At 55.1% G+C, this 10521-nt stretch overlaps 1 protein-coding gene across 2 annotated transcripts; it reads right to left on the bottom strand.

Moving 5' to 3' along the window:
* Positions 1-6744: 6744 nt before the first annotated feature.
* On the bottom strand, positions 6745-10521 carry LOC308606965 (type III endosome membrane protein TEMP). 2 transcript variants are annotated; one of them, XM_081218501.1, is made up of 4 exons: positions 10114-10521; positions 8787-8864; positions 7759-7875; positions 6745-7612 (listed from the first exon to the last, which is right to left on the bottom strand). In XM_081218501.1, the coding sequence occupies exons 3-4, from the start codon at positions 7775-7777 to the stop codon at positions 7290-7292; spliced, it is 342 nt and encodes a 113-aa protein (XP_081074627.1). In that variant the 5' UTR covers positions 7778-7875; positions 8787-8864; positions 10114-10521; the 3' UTR covers positions 6745-7289. The 2 variants fall into 2 exon arrangements, with proteins under 2 accessions (XP_081074627.1, XP_081074626.1); XM_081218500.1 differs by lacking the exon at positions 10114-10521 and adding an exon at positions 10021-10074.

The raw sequence follows: 10521 nt of genomic DNA, 5'->3' as shown, positions 1-10521 counted from the left end.
AGGCCTGGGAGGGAGAAACGTGAGCAGAGAGAATAGGGCAAGTCCAGGTGCACCGGGAACTCCGTGCACCTCAGACTCCACATATTCAAATGTGAGCCCCTCTCCTCTCTACCCTGAACTAGGTCCCTGTCTCACCCTCCACCCAGCATCCAGGTTAGAGACCTCAGGTGCCGAGGTTCCGCCTTGCTTTTGCAGGCTAGTGTGCAGACTCCCCAACACGACAGGCCTCCCTCCCTCCTCAACACACCCACGAGCCAGCCACGCTGCACCATTGTCGTGACTCCACCACGGGGGGTCCTGGCACGGGCCTGGGCACATAGTAGGGTGTGGATGGGCGGATGAAGGACTCGGCTTGGTGAGACCCACCTATGACTGGGAAGGGTAGGGAAGTCAGGCCATTGTCCGCTGTTGGCCCTGAATCTTTCCCTCCTGAGGCCCCGCACTGTCTTCCCCAGAAACTCTCATTCTTCCTGGGTTCCCAAGAGGAAGCTCTCACTATCAGTCACCCAATTCCTGGGCCATTAGAGGACCACAGAATGCCTCTTCCTCCTGTTAAACAGGGATAAATCCTGTTTCTTTTCAGCTAAGACAGGGTTAGACTCTTTCATGATATTTCTTTTAAGAAACTAAAGGAAAACGGAAACAGAAAATTGGGAGGGGGGAAGAGTTACACAGGAAAATGTCTAGATGAGCAGCTACTGTAGGCCAGGCCCGTGGCAGGCTCTCCTGGGAAGGATGCCAGATGAGGAGTGTGGTTAGTGCCCACAGAGGACACTGTGGACCTATTCCAAAGGGCAGTGGAAGTCGGCATGTACACACCCAACTACAACATGAGAAGGATGGTAGGAGCTGGGTGGAGGCCCAGGTGGGGCAGAAATGCTAATACTTCCTGATTCACTAAAGCCGACCCCCACAACCTCCCACCTCCAGCTTGTTTGCTCAAAGCTGTGCACTAAACCCCATCTTGGTTCCCATGGCAACCAGTCATCCACTGGCCTCTGCCTTCTCTCTGTCCCTCTAAAGCAGCCCATTCTGTTTTCATCTCCCATCTGGCTCAGATTCTGTGACCCATCATGTCACCCACTCCTTGACAGAGTCCTCAACAACTTAGCCCCCTGACCTTTGGTCCCACCCTCCCAGCAAAATCCCCTCCGTGGATAAACCCTCACACCGACCAGCTACGAGAGAGATCTGCACAGCCGGGCAGCCTGGTGTTACCGTGATTCCCCATCACCAACCTCAACCAGGTCTGAAACTCGGCTCACCAGTTACACTGTTTCCCTGGCCAGCTGCTGCTCCCACAGCGCCCTCAAGTTCTCTCCACTCCCTTCACACCACAACATCAGCCCCTCACAGCCCCCAACACTGCTCTCTGCAGACGACTTGGCCTCCCTCGCTCGCCATGAGAAAATAAGAGTCGTGGGGTGGGAAGCCTCCTGCGAAATCACGCCTCCTTTACTCCTGTCTGTCAAATGGTCTTGTCAGCCCAGCTGAGGGATTTGGACTTTGTCCTCGGGACACTGAGAAACATGGAAAGATTTTAATTAGGGGGTTACTCTGAGCAGAATAGGATTGGGGACTCGCTGGCTGCAGTGTGAAGCTGGGATTGGTCTTAGCAGAAAAAAAAAAAAAAAGACCAAACAGCCCCAGAAATGCCATCTCAGCTGGCCCCTGAGGGCTGAGAAGCAGCTGGTCAAGAAGGTTGGGAAGAGAATCCCAGAAAGAAGGAATAGCAGAAGGGCCCAGAGACAAAAGAATTGGTTCCTTCGAGGAACCACAGAAGGTTTGGGTGGTGGGAACATGGAGTATCAGCTGGCAAGAGGCAAGGGTGAAGCTGGGGGGATCCCTGGGCCCCTCCCGGGTTTCAGAGGCTCCCTAGCAGGTAGCACAGTTTCTTAAGGCCAAGAGGAATTCAGCGAAGGATTGTAAGCAGAGGGATGGCCTGGCCAGAACTGTATTTTAAAACAATTAGAATTAATTGGAAGGGGTAAAAATGGAGGCAGGGAAATCAGTTGGTGGATTGATGCCTCCTCCAGATGCGAGATGACGCGGCTCGGACAAGGGGGTGGCTGCTGGGACAGAGTCAGACAGGACAGGTTCAATGGATGCTCAGAAGGTGGGACTGACAGGTCTTTGTGACTAACTACCTGGAGGAGTTTTAGGATGGGACAGATGTGATGGGTCCATGATGATTGAAAGAGAAGTTGAAGACACAAAGCAGAGAAGAGGCCAGTCTTCAAGTCCCTGAGCGGGGGAGGCGGGGAGGGTGGATCCGAGCCCACAATGGAGGGAGTGGGCTCACAATGCTATTTTGATAGGAGAGAAGAAAGAATGTGGACAGGAAGGTTTGTGGGTTTTGTAGCAGGAAACTGACAACTACTCTCTCTGTGAGGCAGAGGCCATTTTAAGGAGCTTCTGCCGAGAATGACCAAGAAAACAGCGAGGTTGCTGAAGGCTTTGAGAGCCCGCGCGGGAGGCTGGAAAACAGGCAGGAACAGAAGCACGACCTGGGCGATGGGGGCGGTGAGGGGGGGCGGGTTCCTCCACGCGGAGGAACGGGATGCAAGCTTCAGGTTGGAGTGTCACCTGGAGTGTGTAATGGTGACATGACAGGGCAGGTAAGCTGAGGATACTAGCAAGAGGGAGGCTGACATAAAGGGCCCTGTAATCTAAACTGATGTTGGAGGGAAAGACAAGAGGAGCTGCTGGAGACGGCACAGAGAGGTCTGGATCTCCTAGAAGCTCCCACTGGGCGGCGGGCGAGGTGGAGGGAGAGAGACCTGCCACATGTTCCTCCTGGGCCACCTGGATGCTGGATCCTGGAAGAACATGTTCCTGAAATTTCCAAATGTGTTCCAGTCCAGGTGGTCCTTCCATCATATCCAGTCACACCCCACCTGAGACCTCAGGCCCCCCTCGAGGAGCTTCCTCCGGGCCTCGGGGGACCAACACAAGCTCAGTTCTTGCACACTCACTGGGTTGCCTTCTGGACTGCTCCCCGAGACATGTGAGACTGCCCTGGGCGTGGCAGAGACCGGCCCACTCTGGTCCCCTCCCCAGCCAGGGATGGGACATACCACTTCTACCCTCACAGCCTGCTCTCCCAAACCTGGAACTTCTTGGCCCCCATTCACATGGGGCAGAGGGGCGCCAGCCCAGGCAGGGTGGGAACAAGTCCAGCTACCAGGAGATTCCTTCGCTGGGTCTGTTTGATCATGACTTAGATGTGAGATAAGGGCGTTATTGCTGAGTGAAGCAGGCAAGTTGCAGTTAACTTGCTTGAGCCTCAACTTCTCAGTCTATAAAATGGGTGCCTGCCCAGCAGGGAGGATGCTAACACAGCCGTATTATTATCGTTATTGTTGTCATTATTTTTATATTCTACAGCATCAGAACTTCTAATTCAAGTCCTTTGCTGTTCTGAACTGGATCTTCTGACCTAAGTCCTGGGAAACAGAGAAGTTCAAATCCCAGCCCGGAGAGAATGAGGAGGAGGAGGCATGGGAAGCTCCTCCTTCAGGATTAAGACTGATCACCTGTCCTGGGGAGCAATTGCCCTGGCGTTGCCCATACAGATATGGCTAATACTTGCAGATGCTCGCTCGGTTCTACTTTACACGTCACTCATTCAATCCTTCTAAAACTGTGTGAGGCAAGTACTATTATGATCCTCATTTTACTGAGAAGAAATTGGAGCGCTAAGGGGGTAAGTAACTTGCCCAAGGTCACACAGCAGGTAGATGGCAGAACTGGGATTTGAATCCAGATAGTCTGTGCTCTCAACTCAGTTTACTGCTCTGCTGGGCTTCTTCAACTTCATGTCCGTGGCTTGTGTGACCCCTGTCTTTGGCCTCCACACAAGGACAATGGATGTGGCCTTACTCTGGGGGCAGCAGGATGAGGCAGCCGGGAAGCTAGGCTGTCCTCTGCAGTCAGGTCTGGGTTGGGGCTCCCTGGGAAGAGAAGGTGATGCCAGCTGCTGAGGGGTAAGGACAGGGTGCAGGGCTGGGGGCAGAGATGGGCTGGGATCAGGGTCTGAAGCCAGAGGAGGGCAGACCAGAGGGAGGCCTGGCTGAGTGCCAGGTCTCCCAGCAGTTCCAGCATCCCCGGGCCTTTGAACCTGTGGACCCAGGTGGTGCTCCCTCTTCGTGCCTGGGGCCAGGCATGCAGAGCTCAGTGGGAACCATCCCTCAGGGGAATCCAGCAGGGCTGCTCTCAGAGTCCAAGTTTCCTGCCACCCGCAGCAGGTTCTGAGAGGAAGCCTTCTCTGCCAACCCTTCTTGGTGCTGGGCTCAGAAAAGTGACTTCTAATCTGGGGTTGGGCCCTTACCTCCTCCTGGATCCCCCAGAGGTTCTGACTCAAGTCCCCAAGAAGATGTGAAAACGGGGATGGCCGAGCTCTTTCCTAGCCCCGAACTGCAGGCAGGGCAGCCCCTCCAGGTGGACCTTGGGAACGCATGAGGACAGGGGACAGACCCACCTGGGTTCCCAGCAGCTCCTCCCCCGGAGGCCAGGACACGCTCTGCTATTCAGCCTCCTCTCCGGGGTTTCGGGCTGGGGCCCACACAGGGCCTCCCCGGGCCTGCGAGGAGGTCAGCTGTCTCGGGACTGAGGAACAATGGCTGGGGTTGGGCTCCCCTCCTCCCTGGCAGCTTCTCGCCAAGCTCTCCTGCCACATCCTCCTCTGCAGACGAACCCTCCTCTGCCAGTGTTTCCCTGCTCAGTCCTCAGCGCCTCCGCTACCCCGCCCCCTCCCTGGTGATCTGACTCACTCCCGGGGAATCAGGGACCCTATTGTCAATGATTCCCAAGCCCACATCTACAGACTGGCCTTCGCCCTGTGAATCCAGCTGCCCCAGGCATCTCTCCCCTGGAAATCCCATGTCCGGCATTGAACCCTCCCTCCCCCAAAACCTGCTCTTCCTCAAGTGCCCAGCCAGTCAGTCAGAAACCAGGGTGGCTTCGTTGATTCCCTACTCCCCACATCCAGCAGCCGAAAGTTCTGTCAACCACCCCTGCCATCCGCCCCCATCCCTTCCACATGTGACCCTGCCTCTGTCACACCTCTGGAATCTCTCTGTTCCCTGTACCACACCTTAGTCATGTCTGGGTCTCTCCCCTGCAATCCATCCCCACAAACGGCATCCCCCTCTTCAGCTTCATCACTGGCACGGGCACCCCGGACCTTACACTGCAACCCTCCTGGACCTCCTGCCTTTTCCTCAAGCACCCCCCTATATTAGTCAGCCCTCACTTTCTTTCTCTGCTGGCTCTTTCCTCAAAGGCTAACACTGCATCCAGTGGACACATGTGAGTGGCTGCCTGGTTCCCGACAACTTCCCCTTTTCTGGCTGGGACTGACCTGGAACAAACAGGTGTGCTCCCCAAATCACAAGTGGACTACAGGAGCCTGCCCCCACTGGTCAGAACTGTTTGCACCAGTAGTAGATCCTTTTTTTTTTTTTTTTGGCTTTGTTGGGTCTTTGTTGCTGTGCGTGGGTTTGTCTCTGGTTGCGGTGCATGGGCTTCTCATTGCGGTGGTCTCTCTTGTGGAGCATGGGCTCCAGGCATGCAAGCTTCAGCAGCCGTGGCACGCAGGCTCAGTAGTTGTGGCGCAGGGACTTAGTTGTCCCGCAGCATGTGGGATCTTCCCGGACCAAGGCTCGAACCCATGTCCCCTGCATTGGCAAGTGGATTCTCAACCACTGCGTCACCAGGGAAGCCCTGCAGTAGTAGATACTTGACTCAAGCTGGGCCAATCAGATTCTAGCACCTGAATACTTGAGACCCAGAATCAAGAGTTTGGAAGTCCCAGGCATGGAGCCTCATAAGTGCCCATAAATGACAAAGCACTAGAGGTCCCACGCCTGACCTCAGGCGGCTGGGACCACCTGCTTCCTGCCCTCCTGAGTCAGCTGTCCCTTTAATTCACCCCCAAAACTCCTTTCCATTGCTCGCAACCAAAGAAGCTTAACTCAAGTCTCTGCCGTCTTGAAACTGCCTCCCTTGCCCCAAACTCCCCCCCAGCAACCATGACTCTGTCCTTCTCCTCTTTGCCAAGGTTCTTGATAAAGTCTTCCACAGTAGACTCCACACCCTCACCTTTCATCCACTCGCCCATCAGCCCACGGGAATTCAACAAAGTCAACAAATATTTATTTGCATCTGCCGTGTGAGAGACTCTGAGGACACAGAACAAGGCACAGACTGTGGCCTCAGAGAATTCACAGTCTAGCCCAGTAAGGGGTTAGTGCAAATTGTAATAAAGATTAAAATTAAACGTAGTGGGCTTCCCTGGTGGCGCAGTGGTTGAGAGTCCGCCTGCCGATGCAGGGGACACGGGTTCGTGCCCCGGTCCGGGAAGATCCCACATGCCGCGGAGTGGCTGGGCCTGTTAGCCAGGGCTGCTGAGCCTGCGCGTCCGGAGCCTGTGCTCCTCAACGGGAGAGGCCACAACAGTGAGAGGCCTGAGTACCGCAAAAAAAAAAAAAAAAAATTAAACGTGGTAAGAGACTGGTAGGGAAACTCACAGGTGTTATGGAAGGGAGGGGCTCCAGGAAGGTGTCCCAGGGAGGGGATGTCTGAGCACTGTCATGGCTTTGAGTGACAAGGGACATGTTTGTGCACAAGTTTCAGTTCAGGAAAATAAAAAATGAGTGACTTCTTCCTATTTTTATTTAAAATGAAAATAGATTTATTAGTATCTGTGAAAAACATAATATAACTATTTAGATTACCACTTGATTGATAGGAAAAAAATCTCCCTAAGAAACTTGGCTCAATGATTTTCACCTGTTAAGATATTATCACCTGGGCACATGTGAAATGCTGGCAGGTAGGCAGGCCACATGGGGTCTACTGGCCAGGGATTCTCATCACTGTCATAAAGGACTCGGGAGAAGAGAAGGGCAGGGAGACAAGAGAAGAGGGTGAGCAAAGGTCCATGGAGAAACAGCATGGTAGGTGGGGGAGAAATAACAAATAATTGGTTAAGTAGGGAGTAAAGTAGGGAAAGGCAGGAAAGGAAACCAAAGGCTGACAGAGGCCTGATTTCATAGCCAGGGCCTTGGTAGGCTTTATCCCAAGAACAAGAGGGAGCCATTGAGGGTTACTGAGCAAGAGAGGGTCATGGTCACTTTGGTGGCTAGTGTCAAGGAAGGGGGGATTGATCTACCCCTGGTCCGCCCTTAAGCCCTAGCCACCAAGTCCCTGAGGCTTGTGGTTCCCACAAAGTATCGGCTGTCCTTAAGCTGTCGGGCATAGGAGTGGGGGGGTCCGAAGATGACGGCTCAGAGGGAGAAGTGGTCCCTACTTCCCTCCGTCCCCAGCCCACCAACCCCAGGGTGAATGTAATTGTCCTCGATGAAGCCATCGTCATCCTCATCTTCACCCACCTCGGGGCGGATCCCTTTCCCTGTCCCAGACAGCGGGCGGTGCTGGTAGCTGGCACGGTATTTGCGGCAGAGGTGGCATTTGGCAGCAAGTGCGATGAGGAGAGAAAGGACCACAGCCCCCAGCACGACCCCTACCAGCACAGGCCATGCCCGGGCCCCGCTGCCCAGTCCAGGGGATACGGCCGATGCTGTGGGGAGCTCCAAGGGCTCCACAGTGGCTGCAGAGAAAGGGACAGTGTTAGGGATGGGGCCCCAGATTGGCTCCCTGGGGAAACTGAGAGGAGTGGTGCAAGTTCCTCCCCGCAACCTCAGCATCTAAGGGGTACCCAATCCCCTCCTCAGCCTCCCTCCCACTGTCACTCACTTCGGTTTGCCTCACTCATTGAGGGGCCAGAAGACACTGGTGGGCCTCAGCCTCTGCCAGAAGAGCCCTGGCTCTAAGGAGACTCCCAGACGCCAGGCAGCCCCAGGGCACAGAGTCCTGGAACATACACACACGTTTGGATGTCAGGGATGGCCACAGGGCGCATGTTCCAGGCCACACTCACAGCTGTGTGAGGGCGCTGCACAAACTCCGGAGACTGGACAATTGACCATAACCAGTTGCCCACAGGAGAAAAACAAGCCGAGCCACGGAAACTGGCTGTTTGTGAGGCAACACCCGGAAGCAGCTGGAAAAATAACTCAATGCCGGAATTTACTGAGCACAACTTATGATTCAGTCACCAGGCAACGTGCTTATAGAACCTTGTAATGAGGGTATAAACATTATCCCCACTCTCCAGGGGAGGACTCTGAGGCCCAGAAAGGTGAATTAACTCAGCCAAAGTCCCAGGACTTGAACCCAGATCTCTGATGCCAGGGCCCAGAGCCCAGGCTGCTCCCCTGCTTGGTAAGATGAGGATGGTAGGTGGGGCAGAGGTAGTCCTGGCTTCCAGAGGTTGGGCAACAGCAACTGCTGGGAGCTAATGGGCAAAGTGGAGACCAGCATGGAGGACGGTGCTGGGCTCCACCCAGGACAGGAAGCTCCAGACACAGCCTGGCCCCTCTGCCCCAGAGTCAGAAGCCCTGAGTCCACACCCACCACCGCTACCCTCAGCCCTTCAGGCACATTCCTTGTCCTTTCACCTCTGCCCCAGGGGGCGGCGAGCTGTATTCTAGGAGTAGCCAAATGTAAATCAACTGGATCAGGAAAATATCTGGCTGAGAATCACTAGGGGCTGGGAAGGATCTAGAGGAGGAAGAGCATCTGAATTAAGGGAATATCTGGAGGAAGATCTTATAGGCTCAGGATACCTGGAGGAAGAGCAACTGGGCCAGAGGAGTGTCTGGGGGAACAGCACCTGATTCTGGGAAGCACCTACAGGAAGAGCATCTGGGTTACAGAAGTACCTGGAGGAGGAACAGCTGGGGCTGGAGGTATCTGAAGCGGAGGAGGACCTGGGAGGAGTGTCCAGGCTAGGAAAGCACCTAAGAGAGAAGCACCTAGTTTAGAGGAGTACCCGGCCATACTCTGTAATATCAATACTGTAATGATGCCCTCCCTCCTCAACCCCACACTGCCACCAAGCCCCACGCGTTCTTCCTCTCAATACCCCTAGAATGCCTATGCCCCTCCTCTGCACCCCGCCGCCACTGCCCCAGTCCATGCCACCTTCGCCTTGTACCTCAACTCTTGCAGTAACCTCCTAACTGGTCTCTCCTCACCTCTCATCCATTCCTCAGAGTGATGGGCCTATGGCTCAAATCTGACCCCATTACTCCCCTGCTTAAAAATCCTGCACAAGCCCCCCAGGCCCGCGAGGCTGCGTGCAGATTCCTCAGCACATCCTTCAAGGCCTCGCAATCCAGCACGCAATCCAGCACACAGCCTCCAGTTCCCTCCCCGTGCTACACACACACACCTACACACACACACACACTCACTCACACACACACCCTGCCTTGCCCTCTTGTTTCCCAGCCACCCCCTCCTCAGTTTTTTGAGTCCCCCATCCCTCAAGGTCAAATCAGACCATACCTGCCTGTGAGGTTGTCCCAGGGCCCCCCTCATCACCCCCTTCACTGCCCTGCCCAGCCAGCCACCAGTCAGAACTGGCCAGTTACTAGATGGGCAGCTCCCTGGTCAGGGACTGGGCTGAATAACGTGCGCCCTGGCGCCGGCAGAGAGCTTAGTAGTCAGGTGCTCCGTACATGTTTGTGAGATGGGTGAACATGGGGGTAGGGTGGGGGGGCATTAGAAAGGAGGAGTAAATCATTCACTCATCCATTCATCAGCAAACATTCATCGGGTGCCTACCACAAGCCCGGCACTAGGCACTGGGTCCTCAAAAAAAAAAAAAAAAAGGATTTTGTTAAATTGAAATGAGTTGAATTCAACCTGACGTTTTAAAGATTTTACTCCTACTCCTTTCCTTCCTGCCCTGTCCCTGTGAATTCCTCCCAAGGACACACACACACACACACCCCCTCAGGCTGTCACCCCACCCCTTCTGGTCACATTTCTTCCACCGACAAACACACACCCCACCGTGATTTGTAGCTCCTTTCCTGCTCCCAGGAGCCCTCGGGGATCTGTGGGTTCCCCATCCCAGGCCCCCCCAGTGTCTTTCCCTCTGCTCCCCACCTGTAGGAACTGTGCACGGTCCGCGGAGGAGCTTCCAGTTACAGCCGGCAGGACCCGGCCAGGTGGGCGGGCCAGAACTGCAGCTTGACTCACCTGTGGACGCAGCAGCCAGGCGGGGCCGAAGCCGCAGATGAGGGCGGAGAGCAGAGCCTCCAATAGGGAGGACTTACGCTACACCTTCCCAAGAATTGCGGAGAACCTTCTGGCGCAGGCCTCACCCCCACCCCCAGTGCCGGGGGCGGGGGCGGTTGGGGGGTTAGTGCCGCTGGGATCCAGAGAGGGGGCAGTCTTCAGCAGGCAGCCGCTCAAGCTGGCGGCCCTGATAAACAAGTGAATTTCCGGTGACAGGTACGAAGTCCAGAGTTGAAGACGGACCTCCTGTGTAGGCGGCCGGCCGGAACCAGAGGGGAGGGGGGTAGGCATTCTCCAGGCAAAGCCAGAGGGACCAAGAAGACGCAAAACTGCCTGCAAAAGTGTATGTAAGCGTGTCTGTGTGTGTGT

The sequence above is a fragment of the Mesoplodon bidens genome (assembly GCF_964165515.1).
Source record: "Mesoplodon bidens genome assembly, chromosome: 2".
NCBI classification, from domain to species: Eukaryota; Metazoa; Chordata; class Mammalia; order Artiodactyla; family Ziphiidae; genus Mesoplodon; species Mesoplodon bidens.
The sequence above is the reverse complement of the archived record's forward strand: the minus strand, read 5'-3'. Positions and strand labels throughout refer to the sequence as shown.